The 21,377-nt window shown below is 37.4% G+C and overlaps 1 protein-coding gene across 6 annotated transcripts in view; it reads right to left on the reverse strand.

The window, feature by feature from the left end:
* Positions 1-21,377, reverse strand: part of ATP11C (ATPase phospholipid transporting 11C) — a 169,078-nt gene that overhangs the window by 62,892 nt on the left and 84,809 nt on the right. For all 6 annotated transcript variants that reach the window (XM_070365486.1, XM_070365485.1, XM_070365489.1 and 3 more), the window contains 8 exons: positions 20,573-20,680; positions 7,551-7,679; positions 5,654-5,757; positions 3,260-3,310; positions 2,279-2,343; positions 1,849-1,930; positions 809-959; positions 19-216 (listed from right to left, as the gene is read on the reverse strand). In XM_070365486.1, coding sequence (XP_070221587.1) covers positions 19-216; positions 809-959; positions 1,849-1,930; positions 2,279-2,343; positions 3,260-3,310; positions 5,654-5,757; positions 7,551-7,679; positions 20,573-20,680 — 888 coding nt within the window. The remainder of the gene's footprint in view (positions 1-18; positions 217-808; positions 960-1,848; positions 1,931-2,278; positions 2,344-3,259; positions 3,311-5,653; positions 5,758-7,550; positions 7,680-20,572; positions 20,681-21,377) is intronic.

Consider the following 21,377-nt stretch of genomic DNA (forward strand, 5'->3'; position numbering starts at 1 on the left):
GTAAAAATGAGTTCTTACCTGACCAAGTTCTTCATTAAGGTCTGATGTGTTTACCAGGGCTCCTTCATTAATTTCTTCATCATAGAAGTCGTTATCCCATGAAATGAAGAAGGAGCCCAAGAATTTTTGCATTTCTACTGTGACATACATGGAGACAGGAATGATAAAGTTGAACAGAACCATAAATGACAGGAAGTCAGTGAACATTTTTAAAACCTAAAAAAAAAGGGAATAGTTCATGATAATTAAATACACAGTTCCATCAAGCAAGTGTAATATACACTTTCTATCTTTTAATTTCAATGCTGAAAGCACTGCTCTTGCTATAAAAAAGAAACTTCCCAATGACACTATATCATTGGTCAACATTATCATCATAGCATGTGAAAACATGTAAAACATCCTGAATTTTGTCACTTTTGTTTAGTGAATGTACCTTGACTTAACACTTCTTAAACTTCCTTAAGGTCTCTGTTTCTCCCACCCTCAGATATGAATGTAGGATCAAAGTTTTCATGTAGGCATCCATTATGTTTCTATCATGATATATCACAAGCTCATAACATATTAACATGCCAGACCTTTTGGCCCAGTTGCCTAAAACTCTTAACCTAAGAGTTAAAAACAAGGATATACGCCTAGGGTTAAGAAAAAAATACTAGAATGTCTTAAAGTTAATGGCTTGGGGCTACCATACAACCAAGAGAAATCCCTAATACCAAGGTATCATTATCTAAGCAGTATTTCAATTAAGGGTGCCCCTGTCACAATGTACGAGGGTTACAATTTTCAGCATAAAACAAATTACCTTCCAAGTTTCCCGTTCTTTCTGGGTCTTTTGGTTATACCAAGGTTCATCATTATGTGGGGTACTTTGCCAAACATACTTTAGAGTAGTGCATATTGCAGCTTTGGTCAGTAAGATAAATAAATACACAATCAGGAAAGCATTAATGGATCTGAAAAATAAGATATTATGAATTTAAAAACCATTGAAATACTGAAGATATCAACTAGGTATAGACTAAATTGTTCAGTTTTCTAAAGCTTCTCCTATGTACAACGTGTAACCATAGTGCAGGCCTGTATGGGTGAACCTCAGTCGTCACTGCTAAAGCATTACTCTTGACTGGTAAAATGGAAAAGTCAGTCCTAACCGTAATCCAAAGGGAAATGGCTGATTAGCTCAACACACCTTTAGTAAGGATCCTATAAAGTGACAGAACACACACACCATTACCTACTCAACCCTTATAAAAGGAGTAGATTGTTTCCAAACCTGAATCCTAAAGGTTTGGAATAGAGGGTAGAGAAGCAAATGTGAAATAGTCAAGCTTAGTGTGGATTCTTTTAATGCAAAAGTAGAGCTATGAAGAAGGTGTTGCTGATATGCTGCATGTCCATGGCAACAGGAGAGTAAGGTTGTGCAAATGGCTTTGAAGGTGTGTCAAGTACCACACAATTATTTGCAAGGAGACCATTATCTGTGTTGTGCCATATAGCAACTAGAGGACCCCAAACCATTAACTGTCAGCAAAAGAGAATAAATTTTACCTAAACTCTGCCCGTGAATAGCTAAGTGAGCTTAGGTAAATCACTTATCATCTCTAAGACTATTTCTCTATCTGTAAAGTGTTCAGACTAACAGGAATTACTCCAAGTTGCTTAAAGGATTAAACCAAATCAGCCATACAAAACAATGAGCACAGTTTCTAGAACAAAAGAAGTGCTTAAAATGGTAATGCTATCACAATTTATGTTGTTTTTTCATACTGTTGATACTTGGAAATATTGAGAAGTAACAATTTCAGTTCAATAACAAGTAAAGAAATTGTAAGGCACACTAACTTTTCAACAGCAGAACGTTTCTGAGATTTCCCTTGGTAGTTCAATGCCATTTTGGTTTCCATTCCAGTGTAAACAGCAACTCCTAAGGAATAACAATACGATGAAAATGAGGTTACAAATGAGACTGTCAACCCAACTCCCCACCCAGCTGGATCTACCAACTTTTTCAATCTATAAAAATAGTAATTCTAAACTCTCTTCTATTTACCAGTTAATAATCATTTACAGTATATTTTTATAGTATAATTTTAATCAACATAGTTTGTCATATTTCAAGTTAGTTTACCATCTTATAAATTCCCAACACCTAAAAAGAGACTTAGACTAAATGGAATTAAATGCCATGTTCAATTTTTTTACTGCACTATTTATGAACATTTAGGTATTAAAAGGCCTATTTCTAGTAAGTATATCTTAAAAAAACGTTCACCATATATCTTCTTGGTATTTTTTAGTGTAGCTCCTTTCAACAAGAGATTTTCAGGTCCCAAAGACCTAAACAAAAAATGAACACAACTTATTCAAAGAGTCCAACTAATAGCACCATCAACTTTGGGGACATAGTTTGCTCTTGCACACATCTATTTTCAAAAGATTCAGGATGCATCTGTCTACTTATATGCTTACTAACACAAGATGAGTTGAAAAATCCTCCCCTCTGAAGTTACTTAGGGTATAGCAGATAGAAGCACACAGTACAGGAGATGCCAGCAACACAAAAAGGTAAAGACATGCACAGAGGTAAAAGGACTATGAGTCATGAAAAGCCAAGATAACAGCAGACAGCAAGAAACAGAAAGAAAAAGTGACTGTAAAAGACTGGAAAAGCAAAAGTAAAGGAAGGAGACATGGTGCTGTATTTATAGAGCGCAAACCCGCCTTTGAGGGGGGATCACTGAGCTCCTGGTGTTTAACTTCCTTCTGAGCACTGGCTATAAAGGCCAAGTGGAAAAGTTAAAATAACTGACTGGGTGATCGAAGAGGGGAAAAAACATCCCTTTTTATATGAATTGTTTCATTATCAACTATTAAGCCTTTCATTTTACATAAGTCCAGCTAATTCTTCCAGCATTTTGTCTACCATCTAGTCCCTAAATTATTCTCCCTTAAAACACTGCTTTCCAGATATACTTCCAATATGGTCAGGCACTTCACAACCAAGGACAATCAACAGAGTACATAAAACATATTTGGGAATAATGGTCAAAGAAGTCTGGAGTTCTACAATTTTAGAAACCCTCATCATCACTTCCAACACCACCCTCTCCCAGGACATCAGTGGCTAGTTACTCCAGATTTATTCACTTTCCCCCATCCCTTTCTATAAAAGAAAGTATTTAGCTATTTTAATGGGCTTAAAAGAGAAACATCCCTCCCCTAAAAGGACAGATTAAAGGAATTATAAACTAACCTGGCAACAGCTTCAATACTATTACTATAGATATTGATTCGGCCAACAAACCTGCAAAAAGAATATAATAGCACATATGTCTTCTATATCTAGATAAAATCTATTTACCCCAAATATGGGAATGAATCAAAATACAAATAATGCAAAAAAAGATAAGACAATAAACTACAAAAGCCTATTGTCTGAATTTTAAAAGAAAAAGCTAAGTTGAACCAATATGGTATATAACATTTTCATCTCATTTTTAAAATATTACAGATTATAAGAATGTAAACAAAGATTCTAAGTTGATTTTCAAGATCTACTTGGCACCACGCATGCACACAATACCCCTCTCATCTATACTTCATATAAATAATTGGCTTCTATTTTACATTTATGTGAAGAAAGGGTTCTGGTGCTAAACCATCTTTCAAAACCATAAGTTCAGTAATTCTTTCACTTGAGCATGCATCAGAATTACTGAAGGGCTTCTTAAACCATAGATTTCTAGGCCCCATCCCCAGGCTTTTGGTTTAGGTAAGAATTTGAATCTGCATTTCCCACAAGTTTCTGGTGATGTGGATGCTGTTGGCCTGAGATCATCCTTTGAGAAACAGCCATTAGGGAACACTTGATTGATTACCATCTTGGAAATTTCCAAGCTGTGTCTTGCAGCTGATCTGAATACTGAGCTTGATCTGATCAAGTGATCAGATATATGGCTATGCACATGGTAATCTACATTTCTGAAAAATATGGTAAAAAGTTATAAATCCTTAGTAAGAATGTTATGAGTATTTTACTATGTACATTATGATTTTTTTTTCAGAAAAACTGAATTATTATGAAATATACAAAATATGAACATCTGCATTCATTCAACATGTATTAACTGCACCATACTATGCCTCCTAATAAGCAAGAAAAATGTGTTCCTTGCACCAAATAACATAATCAGGCAATTACAATGTAGGTGATGATTACTAGGGTGGTGGAGGTATTAGGCTGGCCAAAAAATTTGTTTGGGTTTTTCTGTACGATGTTGCAGAAAAACTCCCAATGAACTTTTTGGCCAATCCAATAGAAGGTATTCTGAAGTCACATACCAAGGGTACTCAATCTATTAGAGACATTAGGAATAACCTTCCCTCACTAAAAATCTCCTTCATATTTAAGGTAACTGAAAAATTTAGGAGTTACCCTATAAATATGTAAGGATCTATATTACTCTCTAACTCACAAAATCAGTCACTCCCCTTTCTGTGATTCCATGCTTCCTGAAGGCAGCAAACAGCTATTCTGCTCTGTGATCCTAAGTTCCTACTATCAAGATGGATACAGAAGAAGGGAAAAAATAAGGAATGATACGAAGGAGGGAGGGTATAATTCTTATAGAAGTATGAGAACTTTCTTTTTCCACTACTGGGCATTGTTGTAAGCCACATCCCACTATTTGGTCCCCTTTTACGATCAACAGCATTCATTAACAAGATGAGTACCATGGGAGATGGATGCCATCTGTAATGGCAGAAGAGAATATAATTAATTGGCTCACTTGCCCATAAACCCATTATTCTACCCTCATTAATACCATGCTCTAATCAACCAAACTAATCAGCAGTCTTAAAAATCAAATGCCTTCCTTGGTGATCCAGTGACTAAAACTCTATGCTCCCAATGCAGGGGACCTGGGTTCAATCCTGGGTTGGAGAACTAGATCCCACATGCCGCAACGGAGACTTGGCACAGCCAAATGTGTTGTGCTGTGCTACGCTAGTCACTCGGTCATGTCCGACTCTTTAGCCAAATAAATAAACAGTACAAAAAAAAATCAAATACCAAATTTTTGACAACCCACAATGACTGTTAATCAGCAACTCTACTCCAGAAAGCCTAGGCATAGCAAAACAGAGGAAATCACACCATTTCACTGCTCCCTCAACTTAGCCGTTCATTTGGACAAGAAACAGCCTATATACAATACTTAGTTCATCATGATCCTCATAAAAAAGGATAGAGTGCCTACTAATTGCATGGTCCCACATTTCCTTCTCTCTTTACTGTTGGATGACACGTAAAGTGTTTTATTTTTGTTTTAATTAACTCTGTCTAGTGCACAAGTTTGACAGCTCAGGCTTATGGGATTATATAATCTTAAAATGTGATGGACGGCCATGTCTACAAATAAAAATAATAAAAGAAAAACCACAAGTGAGATGCCTGAGCCCACAATAATTTATCTTAGGCTGGTAGTGAACAAGGCTGATTTGATTCATTTGTCTGCCAGAAGGAAGGAACAGCTCATAAAAACACAAATGAAAGGAGGCTGGTAAGTGGTGGGTATTTCAATACTGATGGCAAAGAGAAGCAAAGCCATCAGACAGCAGTAAAATGAAACCAGGTAATTCTTACTTGTAGAGGTCAGGTTGAGGCTGTTCACATTCAATTGCTGCTCTGAGGTTATCAATGGATTCGACTGTACGCAGTTCAATGGTATCACGTACCGCATAATGTGTCTAGATGAAAGCAGAAGAAAAAACAAAAACAGCCCCCCAAAAAAAGAAAAAAATTATAATCATACACCCACCTGATTTCAGGAACACTATGTTTTTAGTAAGAGGCTTTGGCAGAATAATACGAATACATCTCCAACTAGATAAACTTTATGGTATTATTCTTAAAATATATTACAATAATTAAAAGTGAACTCTGCTGTGAAGGGATTTCAAAGATAATGAGAAAACTAAAAGCTTTTCTTGATACTGACAGCAGAGAAAATTCCATTTGCACCATGCATATAATTAACTGAAAACCCCATGAAAAATTTAAAACACTTTTTTTCCCCTCCTATTTATAGAACTGAGACCTATTATTTTGCTCACCATAGTATATGGTGAAGTTAACATACAAATAAGAATTGAATCACTCTTTTGGTCATAAGAATACTAACATTTTGCTAACAGAAAGAAAAAAAATCATCAATAGTTCCCATTACACAAACAGCAAAATTAATGATCTTGAAAATGCTTCAAGTAGCTACAATTCATGTGAGGAGCAGAGACATGATGTATCTTGCTTTAGTCAGACAGTTAGAATATTCTACTAGGGTATATTATGTATTTACTTGATTGACCCAGAACTCAGGGCAGGCTCCAATGAATCCTTTTATAAATCATCAAAGAAGGGCTGACACAGACTCAAAGACTACACTACTTACGCTGAAGGAAAGCTGTTGCATGATCTTTGGAGAATATTATGGAATTGCCTGAGCTATATTTTAAACTATCTCCTGACGCTGAAAACCTATGTACTTTTAGCTAATTTGATCAGATTAACTTAAGTGGAAAATGAAACCACTTGAAAGTTAAGTTTTCTTCTTCTACACAACTTTGTCCCTTATTAGGAAATCTTGAGGTAGATTTCTCAATTTTCACCTTGACATTCCCTTAAATATAACTTTGTTTTCGAATAGTTGAAATGGGACTAGTTCATCACCATGCCCCTGAAGTGATAACAAAATTAGTTATCTAACAGGCATTTAAGTTCCTTTACCACACACTGAATCCTGGTCCTTGAGTTCAGATAGCATAAACAAGTGGAGGAAAGCCCTCAAGAAGATACACGGAGGTGAGCACATGAGTGCTCTTCCTTAAAGGCAGCAGCACATAGAGGATAAATCTTCATGCCCTGTGGAACTCTGGATGATAGACAAGAACTGATTGTGCCAGAAAGTACCAGGGAAGTCAGTTATCCTCCAGTTTGAACAAATTTACTCTCACACATTTTTAATTCTTCCTAGTTGCAATAAAGCAACTAGTTTGCCAAACTATACCCTAAGGTATTTTTTAAAAGTAATCAAGCCAATAGCTTAGATTTTCAAAATGCCAGGAATAAACATTTTAAAAAAGAGGATATTCATCACTTTAAAAAAAAAAAACAGATCAAACTTAGAGTACCTTAGATGAAGGTGAGAGTACCTTCAGATGTAGTTATTTTCATAGCTATGTAGTTTCAGCCTAAAGAGCACTTTCATTTTAAAAGCCTAAATACAATGTGGAATGGGTTAATGTCAATATGAAATGTAAAAAGTGCTATAAAAATGTGGTGGCTTTTATCTAGGGTGTGGACTTCTCACCCAACACCACCCTTTCCCCCAAAGCTGAGTATTTGCTTAGAAGTTTCAAAGACAGTTATATAAACACTGTCTTCAAATACAAAATTTCCACAAATAGGAAAAAATAAGGTAAAAGATTAGGGGCAGTGGGACGGAATATTGCATGATTACCCATCCTTAGCTGAGAATGTTTACCTTGCAATTCGATTCCCCATCAAGACTGGCTGTGGTAACATAACAGGTTCCATCAACTGTGCAGGATGACAGAAGAATAAGATCACAGGGAAAGGTTTCATCTGCCTGTACTTCTACTATATCACCGACCTAGTACAGAGAGAAAAATAAGTATCAATGTTCTTAATTCCAAACAAAGCATTTATTATACCTCCAACTAAAGTCAAAACAGTAGCAAAAGACCTCTCCCCATCTAAGGCTTAGAATGTCTCAGCATCCTATACCACGTGAAAGGTGACGAAACAATAGTACTCAACATTCAGAGTCCTCTTTAAGGTCACAAGGACTTATGATGCTTTCAGATTACCTGAGTATTGAACTTTAATCTCTGATACGTGATTTCATTACCCAGAGACTCTTTTGCTCTCTGATATGTTTGGCATTGGTGTTTGATAAGAGAATGACCATTATCATTTCATGACTGAATCAAGAAAATCTATACATTTTCATTTGAGTACTTCAAGAACACTGGGCAGCTGCACTCCCACTCTGCATCAAGATAAATATTTCTAAATGCTTTGCCTTCCATGTGGTAATAGCTATTAGTGTCGGGTGACAGTTCTCTCTTTAGTGCTCAGAAAATCTCACTTAATTAGAGAGGCATTAGGTCATTTTCCAACAATTCATCTGCTATCAGTTAGTGCCCAAAGCTCAAGTAGAAAAAAAACCTGAGAGAAGAAACCATGAATGATTTCTAGTACATAATTTAATAATGTACGAAATCAATCATAATGATTAAAACACAGATCTTTACAACTTGATTTTATATCCCAGCTCTGCCACTTAACTATATGACCTTGGGTTAAGTGTCTTTGATGATTACAACTACCTCACAGGATTGGTTTTGAGTATGAAATGAGGATACAAGTAAAGTGGTTCGCAAAGTACCCGGCACAAAGTTACCAACTGATAGTTGTTTATTAAATTATTACTAATATTCTGCAACTACTTTACTTTGAACTTACGAATAGTCATAAAATTTTTTAGAAGGATGTAAGAAATTATCCAGCCCAGTCCATTCCAACATTTTCCATGCCATGGCACACATAGAAAATGATAAATTAACACTTTTTTTTAACAGCACTCCCAGATAAAGGGAGGAGGCTGCTAGTGAAAGACAACAACCCACTTTAGGGAGTCAATATCTAGCTTACCAGTTTGGACACACTGGTTATAAAACATGGAACTAATAAATGACACACCTGCCTTCCAATTGCTACATAATTTGGCAGATAAAGATGAGGGTTTCAAGATCTATTCAGAAACGATTTTATTTTCTTTGCCAATTTTAATCAGTAGCCACGAACAACAGCATCAATAATGAAACTAATTTGTAAATAATATTTTATTCTCTTGGATCTTTCCTTCTTCACATCCGTAAATACTTATGTTGCTTAAGCACAATCTATGCTTAAATACACAGAAGCAAAAAAACAAACAAAATCCTAAAGCATCTCAGAAGAAGGAAACACTCATCTAAAGGATGGAAGATGATTCCCAGGCACTGATAAATATAAACCACAATTTCTTCTATAACACTGACAATCAACTCAGATAGGAAAAGGTCTCTGCACCTGGAGTGCAAGTTAAGGCTGGTAAGATGGACTGGGGCCAGACCACCAAAGGTCTGACAGGTCAGGTTCAGGTGTTGAGGCCTCACCCTGAAGCCAAGGGGGGACCGAGAAAGGACTTTTAAAGAAAGGGAACAACATGGTTCAGTTAGACAATCAACTCTAGGGTTGTTTCCACTTAACTTGTACAAAGTCAACAAGAGAACCTCACCATCCATTATGACAAACATTAGAAAAAGTCAGATAATCAAGAGAATTGTAAGTTTTTTGGGTTCATCAAAGAGTTGAGGTTGCAAGGCAACCAAGTTAACTGAATTTCAAAGGGCAAAAAGTCCCTCTGAGGAGAGGCGGGAGAAACTGACTCTTTCACAATTAACAAAGCACAGGAGGAAGAGATGGCTGTCATAAAAGTGCACAGGAAGAAAATAACTAGATTTTCAACCAATTGTAAAAGGCTTGGGAGGGGCCAATGTGACAGTTTCAAATCTCTGCAAGCCTCAGAGAAAAGAGGAGACCATAAGCACACATCAGTTCTTCTCTCTGGGCATCCACTGGGTGCTCACGAGAAAGGTACAGGCATACAGGTTTGACTGAGTGCTGTGGAGAAACAGGCAAAATATGCTCTAACTGTGGACCCTTTCCTCATAGGGTGCAAAAGCCATCTGTGCCTAAGAGCAAGGCAAGAAACCCTCCCTGGCAGGGTCTCAGGGACATGTAACTCCTGCTAGTGGAGAGGTAGAAGAAAGCCAACTGCTGCTGGGGATAGACAGGAAACACCCTCATATTGAGGACCTGGTACTAATAAAAGGCAAAGTTCAGCTGCCAAGGGACATTGGGATGGAGATCAGGAAAGAGTGCTGAAAGTTCTACCCTGAGGCAAAGGTGCATAAAGGCTGCCTAATAATGAGAGAGTAGGAGAATCAAGAAACCACTTGGATCCCATCAGGAACCCTGCAAAGAATAACAAGAAAGATTAATTTACCATTGGGGGAGGAGAAAGGGCACACAGAGAGGCATCCACTGTGTCTCAGGAATGCAGGACCTGCTGAAAGCAGATAGTGGAACAGGAACACTGAGAAAACCCCTGTGGCAGCCCAGCCGTGCAGGAATTTAGAGTCCACGGAGGTACTGAAAGCATCAACATCTACAGCAAACTCCAAAGCCAGCCAACTCCTGACCAGACTGACTCAATCCCCAACACTGATGGACTGGCTGACAGAAGAGGTATGACCACTGCAGACCAGAAATACAGGTTACCTGCCTCGATCTCTAGCATTCTTTTCCATGCACTGTCCATTAAAAACATGAAATGCACAAAACCCAGAGAAAAATGACCTATCATCAGATTTTAGAATTAAGAAACAGGGATAGAAAATTAGCTATGAGTAAAATACTGATATATTTACTGGAGGGAGTTTCTGGTTGTCCAGTGGTTAAGACTGCATTCCCAGTGCAAGGGGGCATGGGTTCAACCACTGGTTGAGGTACTGAGATCCCTCATGCCTTGACCCCTCCCCAGCAAAAAAGTAAGTATTTACTGGAAAACACAGATAACATATATGTGCAGATGAAGAATTTGGGCCAGCAAGATGGGAACTTAAAAAAAAAAAAAGCAAATAGAAAAGTGAGAAATGACAAGCATGGCATGAGAGATAAAGATGTCCTTCAATGGGCTTATCAGCAGACTGGATATGACAAAAGAAATCATCAGTAAAACTGAAGAAACTCTTCCAATATTTCTAATGCCAAAACCCATACCCTTTCCCTTACAAATGACTATGCTTTTCCACTGGAATTCCTCAAGGCCTGCTGCTCTTCTCTATGTTTTACATCAGTTCAGTTCAGTTGCTCAGTCGTGTCTCACTCTTTGCGACCCCATGGACTGCAGCATGCCAGGCTTCCTTGTCCATCACCAACTCCTGGAGTTTACTCAAACTCATGTCCATTGAGTCAGTGATGCCATTCAACCATTTCATCCTCTGTCGTCCCCTTCTCCTCCTGCCTTCAATCTTTCCCAGCATCAGGGTCTTTTCAAATGAGTCAGTTCTTCGCATCAGGTGGCCAAAATATTGGAGTTTCAGCTTCAACATCAGTCCTTCCAATGAACACCCAGGACTGATTTCCTTTAGGATGGACTGGTTGGATTTCCTTGCAGTCCAAGGGACTCTCAAGAGTCTTCTCCAACACCACAGTTCAAAAGCATCAATTCTCTGGTGTTCAGCTTTCTTTATAGTCCAACTCTCACATCCATACATGACTACTGGAAAAACCATAGCTTTGACTAAATGGACCTTTGTTGGCAAAGTAATGTCTCTGCTTTTTAATATGCTATCTAGGTTGGTCATAACTTTCCTTTCAAGGGGCAAGCGTCTTTTAATTTCATGGCTGCAGTCACCATCTGCAGTGATTTTGGAGCCCAGAAACATAAAGTCTGACACTGTTTCCACTGTTTCCCCATCTATTTGCCATGAAGTGATGGGACCAGATGTCATGATCTTAGTTTTCTGAATGTTGAGTTTTAAGCCAACTTTCTCACTCTCCTTTCTTTTATCAAGGGGCTCTTTAGTTCTTGTTTGCTTTCTGCCGTAAGGGTGGTGCCATCTGCCTATCTGAGGTTATTGATATTTCCCCTGGCAATCTTGATTCCAACTTGTGCTTCATCATGTTTTACATGATTCCACCCAAATTTCTATTTCCACCTAAAACATCTCCTCTGAGCTCCAGGCTTGACAATTCCATCTGGCTATCTAATAAGAATCTCAAAATGAACATGGCCCAAACCTATTCTTCTCCCAGTCCTTTCCAACTTATTTAATAGCACCAGCATTTTGTTTAATAGCACTACCTAATACAAGTAGTTGCTCAGGGCAAAATCAAGGAGGCTATCTTTATTCTTTTTTGCTCTTTTTCTCACTCTCTCCATGGAATACATCAGTAAGTCCAGATTTTATCTACAATAAATATCCTGAATAGATCCATTTATCTTGATCACGCAATAGGAGGGACAAAGTTGTGCTTATGAGCATGGACGCCACATCCAGACTTCCTTCAATTCAAATCCCAGCTTTCCCACTTATAAGTTATGGACAAGTTTCTTAACCTCCCTATGCCTCAGTTTCATCATCAGTAAAGAGGGGATAACAAAAGTACCTATTTCATAGGACTGTTGTAAAGTAAGGATTAATGAATTAACAGAATGTAGAAGGGAGTGCCTGGCATATTTATGTTACATACAAATGTTAACAAATATTTCTATTTTTATTGTTATTGTCTTTTCTACTATCACCCTATATAACCTTACATTTTGCTTATACTACAGCAGTAACCACCTAACAGGTTTCCCTCATTCTACTTTTGCTCATGCCTCTACTTTGCTTGGGCTTTCCAGGTGGCACTATGGTAAAGAATCAGCTTACCAATGTAAGAGACATGGGTTTGATCCCTGGGTCAGGAAGATCCCCTGGAAGAGGACATGGCAACCCACTCTAGTATTCATGCCTGGAGAATTCCGTGGATAGAGGAACATGGATGGCTACAGTCCTTAGTGTTGCAAAAGAGTCGGACACGACTTAGCAACTGGGCACACTAACTACTTTTCTTAATCTTCAAAGTTGCCTTTTTTAAGAGTAAGATCAAGTCACTCTCTAGCTTTGAAACCCTTTAAAAAATACCCAGTGCACTGAGGATACAGAACAAGTCACTCTCCTGTTCAACATGAGTATCCACACTCCCCAGCCAAGCAATCACTCGAACACTTTTAGTTTATAGGCATCTCTTTATAACACAAATACTCCAGAAAGGGCTCAATCAAGCAGCATTTCACACAACAGCATCAACTAATGTAACTGAGATTATACCCGGCTGAGGTCAGCCAAAGATAAGTAGCCTAGTGAGAAAAGGTGGAAGATGGGGGTCCTTCTAAGGCAGTGGGGGTGACAGCAAAAACAGAAAGAGGAAATGAGAGAAAAGGAGAGAAAAGTGGGAGACTTTATTTACTTTGCAATTTTATTTCATAACATGGAAGCAACAGATTTAATAATATGAATCATTTATGCTGCCTTTGGTTCTTATGTGAACAAAAAGCTGAGTTTCTACTAATGGTTTGGAAACTTCAGATCCTAACCACTCCAGTTCATCACAAGGCCCTCCCTTCTGGGATGCGGAAAATAGAAAAAAGAGTGGGAGAAATACAGTCTATGTCAAACTTGGGTAACTCTCCCAGTCTGTGGCCTTCCTCCCATCATTACTATAAGAAGGTGTAAGATGGTTTACTTATTGCTGGGGATATGGAGAACTTAAGCTTGAAATTCTGGGTATTAAGTAAATAATTCAGCGGTGATAATAATTGATAAAACAATAGAGAGGACAGTATCATTTTGTATGAACTCATACCACAGCCCTGAACAATTCTGTTTCACACATCTTCTTCCCTTGCTCTGAAGAATTTGATTTCCATTAACTTTCATATTGTAATTCATATTCATATAGAAACATTCTTTTAACAATAACACAACACTGACAAACAATTTTGGAAGATTAACACAATTGGAAGATTAACATAATTGACAAACCCTTAGCTACAATCAAAAAAAAAAAGACTCAAACATCTGAAAAAAGAGGAAACCACAACTGATGCCAGAGAAATAAAAATTTTACGATTATACAAGACTACTACAACTACATGCCAATTGATAAGTGCCTAGAAACATACAACCTACCAAAGCTGGATCACTGAGAAATAAAGAAATCTGAGCAGATCCAAAACCAGTGAGAAGACTGAAGTAGGAATCAAAAATCTCACCCAAAAGATAAGCCCAGGATTAGATGACTTCACTGAAGAATGCTACCCAGCATTTGAAGAAGAAATAACAATCCTTCCTAATCCTTCTAAAGAATCAAAGAGGTAGGAACACCTTCAAACTTATTCTGAGCCCAGCATTATCCTGATATTATCACCAGAAAAAGACACTGCAAGAAAATGACGTACCAATTTTCTCAACAAATAATGATACATTAAAATACTAACAAATTAAAAATCAGTAACATTAAAATGATCATGCTCCATGACCAAATGAAATTTATTATTGGGATCCAAGAATATATATGAAAATCAATCAATATAATGCAGCATATAAACAATGTGTTGCATGATCATCTCAGTTAATGCAAAAAAGACATTTAGCAAAATTCAACACTCTTTCATGATAAAAATATTTAATAAAATAGGAAGAGAAGTAAATGATCACAACCTAATGAAAGTCTAAAGCTACTATCACACTAAATAGGCAAAGACTAAAACCTTTATCTCTAAGATCAGAAACAAAGCAAGGATGTCCACTCCAGAACTATTATCAATCATTGTACTAGAAGTTCTGGATAGAACAGTTAGACAAGAAACAAAAAAGGTATACAAATTGGGAAAGAAGTAACATTATCCTAATTTGCAGATGACATGATTTTATACGCAAAAAAGCCTCTAAAAATTCCACCAAAAATGTTAGAACAAATTAATTCAGCAAAGTTGCAGGAACTAAAATCAACACTCAAAAATCAGATGCATGCCTATACATTAACAATGACCAGTCCAAAAAGGAAATCAAGAAAACACTATCCTTTACAATAGCATCAAAAATGATAAAACACTTAGGAACAAACTTAAAGAAGTTAAAGAGTTGTACACTGACAGTTACAAAAGCACTGCTAAAAGAAATCAAAGAATACAAAGCAAATGGAAACATATTTCAAGTTCACAGATTGAAACACTTAATACTGTTAAAATGTGTATACCATCCAAAGTGATCTACACACTCAGTGGACTTCCTATCAAAATACCAATGGCATTTGTTTCAGAAATAGGAGAAAAAAAAAAAAAAACAAACTCTGACATTCATATGAAATCTCAAGGGACCATGAGATCTTGGAAAGATCTCCAAAAATGATCTTGAAAAGGAGAAACGAACTTGGAGGTCTTGCATTCCCAAATTTCTCCAAACACACTAGAAAGCAACAGTAATTAAGACTGGCATAAAGGCAGATACATAAGACAATGAATTGAAAGCTAGAAATAAACTCTTGCACATAAGGTCAAATGACTTTCTACAAGTGTACCAAGACTATTCAATAGGGAATGAGAGTTTCTTCAACAAACAGCTTTGGGAAAACTGGGCATCTACTTATAAAAGTATTGATAGAGTTGGATTCTCACCTTAGATCATATACAAAAATTAACAAGAAAAGAATGAAAGATCTAAATGTCAGACTTGATCCTACCAGACTCCTAGAAGAACATGGAGAAAAAGCTTCAGGACATCAGACTTGGCAATGATTTCTTGGATATGACACCAAAAGCACAGGATAAAAACCAAAATTAGAAAATGAGAATACATGATCAAAGAAAACAATCAATAGTGAAAAGGCAACCTACAGAATAAGAGAAAATATTTGCCAATCATATAGCTGACGAGGAGTTAATATCCAGAAAATAATCAATAGTGAAAAGGCAACCTACAGAATAGGAGAAAATATGTGCCAATCATATAGCTGATGAGGAGTTAATATCCAGAATATATAAAGAACTATCATGACTCAATAACAAATACCCCAATTAAAAATTGGGTCAATGACTTGCTTCCCTGGTGGCTCAGACGGTAAAGGATCTGCCCACAATGCAGGAGACCTGGGTTCAGTCCCTGGGTAAGGAAGATTCCCTGGAGAAGCAAATGACAAACCACTCCAGTATTCTTGCCTAGAAAATCCCATGGACAGAGGAGTCTGGTGGGCTATAGTCCAGGGGGACACAAAGAGTCAGACACGACTGAGCGATTAACACTTAACACAAGGACTTGAACAGACATTTCTCCAAAGAAAATACACAACAGTCAATAGGCACATGAAATGATGCTCAACATCACCAATCATTAGGAAAATGCAAATGCAAACCACAATGAGATATCACTTTGTATCAGTCAGGATGCCCACTATCAAAAGAACAGAAAGTCCTCAAGAGGACCGGGAGAAGTTGAAAGCCTTGTGTATTCGGCACTAAAGTAAAATGGTACATCCATTATGGAAAACAGTATGGAAGTTTCTCCACAAATTAAAAACAGAATTACAATACAATCTAGAAATTCTACTTCTGGGTATATACCTAACATAATTCAAAGCAATAACTTGAGCTATTTGTACACCTGTGTTCACTGCAGCATTATTCACATAGCCAAAAGGTGGAAGCAAGCCAAACGTCCATCAACTGATGAATTAATAAAGTGTGGTATATACATACAATGGAGTATTATGTAGCTTTAAAAAATGGGAAATCCTGTCATGTGAAGATATTATACTAAGTGAAATAAACCAGTCACAAAAGGACAGATACTATACATTTCCTATCACAGGAAGTATCTCTCTAAGGTAGTCCAAGTAACAGCAACAGAAAATACAAAAGTGTTTACCAAGGGCTACAGGCAGGGTGAATAATTGTTTAGTGGATATAGAGTTTCAGTGTTATAAAATGAAAAGGCTCTAGAGATCTGTTGTACAACAATGTGAATACTTAATACCACTGAACTGTATACTTAAAAAATAGTTAAGATGGTAAATTTAGTGTTAAAGTTCCACCATTCTATAGATAAGCAGATTGCACTCATTTCACATGCTATCAAGGTAATGCTCAAAAACTTTCATATGCTAGGCTTTAGTATTACATGAACTGAGAACTTCCAGACGTACAAGCTAGATTTAGAAAAGGCAGGGGAACCAGAGATCACATTGCCAACATCTGCTGGATCACAGAAAAAGCAAGGGAATTCCAGAAAAGTATCTACTTTTGCTTCATTGACTATGCTGAAGGCTTTGATTGTGTGGATCACAACAACCCATGGAAAATTCTTCAAGAGATGGGAATACCAGACCACCTTACCTGTCTCCTGAGAAATCTGTATGCAGGTCAAGAAGGAACAGTTAGAACCAGACATGATGGAACAATGGACTGGTTCAAAATTGGAAAAGGAGTACATCAAGGCTGTATATTGTCACCCTGCTTAGTTAACTTATATGCAGAGTACATCATGTGAAATGCTGAGCTGGATGAAGCACAAGCTGGAATCAACACTGCCTGGAGAAATATCAACAACCTCAGATATGCAGATGATACCACTCTGATGGCAGAAAGTGAAGATAACTGAAGAGCCGCTTGATGAAGGTGAAAGAGGAGAGTGAAAAAGCTGGTCTAAAACTCAACATTCAAAACATGAAGATCATGACATCCAGTCCCATCACTTCATGGCAAACAGATGGGAAAACAATGGAAAAAGTGGAACAATGGAAATATTTTCTTGGGCTCCAAAATCACTGCGGACGGTGATTGCAGCCACAAAATTAAAAGATGCTTGCTCCTTGGAAGAAAAGCTATAACAAACCTAAACAGCATATTAAAAAGCAGAGACGTAACTTTGCTGACAAAAGTCTGTAGAGTCAAAGCTAAGGTTTTTCCAGTAGTCATGTATGGATGTGAGAGCAGGACCATCAAGAAGGCTGAGTGCCAAAGAACTGATGCTTTCAAACTGTGGTGCTGGAGAAGACTGTTTAGAGTCCCTTGGACAGCAATAAGATCAAACCAGTCCATCCTAAAGGAAATCAGTGCTGAATATTCATTGGAGGGACTAATGCTAAAGCTGAAGTTCCAATACTTTGGCCACCTGATGTGAAGAGCTGACTCACTAGAAAAGACCCAGATGCTGGGACAGATTGAGGGCAGGAGGAGAAGGGGACGACAGAGGATGAGATGGTTGGATGGCATCACCAACTCAATGGACATGAGTCTGAGCAAACTCGAGGAGACAGTGAAAGACAGGGAAGCCTAGTGTGCTGCAGTTCATGAGGTCACAAAGAGTTGGGCACAACTTAGTGAATGAACAACAACATAGATAAGTATTAATAAAAACACAGGCATTAGAGCCTTAATATTCTTTAATTGTGAAGGACTATCATTTATTTTTCTAATTGTGTTCTTATTTTTTATCCCAATATCACAATAAAGTAAAAATAAGTAATACCTTAAGACTAGGATACGATATTTGTAAAAGACATATCTGATAAAGGACTGTTACCAATTTTCACAATATGAAAATGAGCAATCTGATTAAAAAACTGGGGAAAAGACCTAATAGACACCCCACCAAAGAAGATATTCAAATGCAAGTAAGCATATGGAATTATGCTCATTAGGGAATTGCAAATTAAGACCAAAATGAGATATCACTGTACAGTCTTTAGAATGGGCAAAATCTAGAATACTGACACAAATGCTGGCCGGGATATGGAGCAACAGAACTCTCATTTACTGCTTATGGGAAATGCAAAATGGGTAGCTATGTTGGAGATAGTCTGGAAGTTTCTTATAAAACTAAACACGTTCTTACCATTGATCCAGATAACACTCTGGTTTTTACCAAAATGAACTGAAATCTTATATTCACACATAGAGCTGCATATAGATGTTTATAATAGTTTTATTTCTAATGGCCAAAACATGGAAGCAAGCATGATGTCCTTCAGTAAGTGAGTGACTATTAAATAAACTGGTACATCTAGACAATGGAATATTATTTAGTGCTAAAAAGAAATGAGCTATCAAACCATGAAAAGATGGAGAAAACTCAAATGCATGTTACTAAGTGGAAAAAGCGAACTTGAAAAAGCTATATACGGTATGATTTTAACCACATGACACTAAGAAAAATGCAAAACTATGGAGACAGTAAAAGGAAGAGTGGTGACCAGGGGTTGGAGGGAGGGATGAACAGGCTAAGCACAGAGGATATTTAGGGCAGTTGATTCTGTATAATACTGTAATGGTGGAGACATGTCCTTATACATTTGTTCAGACTCACTGAACATACATGATCAAGAGTGAAAACTAACTAACCTAAACTGTGGACTATCACTGTGATAGTGATATGATATGTCATTGGAGGTTCACTGATTGTAACAAATATGCCACTCTGGTGGGGGGTACTGATTGTGAGGAAGGTTGTACCTGTGTAGGGAAAAGGACTGTATGTGAACTCCATAATTTCTGTTCAGTTTTGCTGCTCTAAAGTTTACATTAATTAAAATAAAATTTGCTAGGTATAAAAACTATGATTTGGACAAGTCAAAAATTTTATCAACAGGAATCTTATTGTATAGTAACAGTCAATGGCTAATTTGAATAAAAAATGAAACTGTTTGAGATATTAAAAAAAAACAATACCTTACAACTATCATATATGGTGGTGGAATATAAAATGGCATATGGCTGCTGTGGAAAACAGTTTGCTGCTGCTGCTGCTGCTAAGTCGCTTCAGTCGTGTCCGACTCTGTGCGATCCCAGAGATGGCAGCCCACCAGGCTCCCCCATCGCTGGGATTCTCCAGGCAAGAACACTGGAGTGGGTTGCCATTTCCTTCTCCAGTACATAAAAGTGAAAAGTGAAAGTGAAGTTGCTGAGTCGTGTCCGACTCCTAGCGACCCCATGGACTGCAGCCTACCAGGCTCCTCCGTCCATGGGATTTTCCAGGTAAGAGTACTGGAGTGGGTTGCCACTGCCTTCTCCAACAGTTTGGTGATTCATAAAAACTAGAATCACCACATGACCTAGCAATTCCCCTCCTAGGTATGTACCCAAAAGAATGGGAAAGAGGTGTCTGAAACAAAAACTTGTACATGAATATTCATATCACCAACAATCCTAATAGCTCAAGCGAAGTCGCCCAGTCATGTCCAATTCTTCGAGATCCCATGGACTGTAGCCCGCCAGGCTCCTCTGTTCATGGAATTTTCCAGGCAAGAGTCCTGGAGTGGGTTGTCATTTCCTTCTCCAGGGGATCTTCCCTACCTAGGAATCGAAGCTGGGTCTCTTGCATTGCAGGCAGACACATTACCATCTGAGCCACCTGGGAAGCCCCCTAATAGCTCAAAGGTAGAAAGAAAACAAATGTCCATCAACTGATGATTGGATAAACAAAATGTGGTGGCTATATTATGCAGTATTATTTAATCAAAAGGAATGAAGTAATGATACATGCCACAACATGAATGAACTTCAAGAAGATAGCAACAAGCAAGAGAATGCAGACATAAAGGCCACATAGTATGTGATTCCATTTATGTGAAATACTTACAATAGGTAAACCCACTGAGACAGAAAGAAGATGAGTGGTTGCCAGGGCCTGGGTGAGGGAAGAATGGAGGATGACTACTTCATGGCTATGGGGGTTTACCTTTTGGGGCAGTGAGAATGTTCTGGAACTAGACAGTGGTGATGGTTGCACAGCACTGAGAACGTATGAAATGCCACTGAAGTGTACATTTTAAAATGATGTGTTCTCACTATAATTAAAAAAAAAAAGAATGTACTACAAAACTTAATACCTTGATTTTTTCACTCTCTTTTTTCACTCGCTTTGCATTTTCAATAATGTAAACAGTGCTCTTATTGACTTCATTGTCGGCCCTGTGCCTCAGCCAATCCTCATATCCCTAGAAGAATAAAAATAAGGACATAGTCAAACTCACATAATGAAGTAAAGTTGTTAATAAATTTCTACAACCCCTTCTCTGAGTCACAGCAGATACTTATACTTATAATATTACTTTCAATGCAGAATAAAGAGACAACACTGTAAATTTTTGCAGCAAAAATGAAAATATGCTTTCAAAATATTCCTTAGGTAAAAAGCTTTATTGCATTAAAAGGTTCCTCCATTCTAGAGATAAGTATTAATAAAAATACAGGTAATAGAGACTTAATATTCTTCAGTGGTGAAGGACTATGATTTATTTTTCTAGACTATGATTTATTTTTCTAATTCTGCTCTTAGTCAAGTTAATGTTAATGTTCTCTACTTTTTAATTTGAGAGACATTTTTCCAGGTTTTATTCTCTTATAGACCAAATTACTTAAACACATTCTTCCATATTAGACTGTTGGGAGTGATCATCTCTGAGGAAATGTAATTCCTTCCCAGAGACACAGAATAGAAAGACCAAGTAGGATTATTTTGGAACAGTATCTATGATAAGTTTTAAAGATCAACAGTTAAATTTCTCCACTGACTTGGTGACAAAAGAAAATATAAATTGGTGTTCACTTTTTAGAATTAAAAGTAATGAGTTCATTTTCCTTTGGGCTTTCTTTGGTCTAGAGTAATTTAAGCCAAAAGAAGTAAGAATGGAG

This window comes from Bos mutus, chromosome X, assembly GCF_027580195.1.
Source record: "Bos mutus isolate GX-2022 chromosome X, NWIPB_WYAK_1.1, whole genome shotgun sequence".
Lineage (NCBI taxonomy): Eukaryota > Metazoa > Chordata > Mammalia > Artiodactyla > Bovidae > Bos > Bos mutus.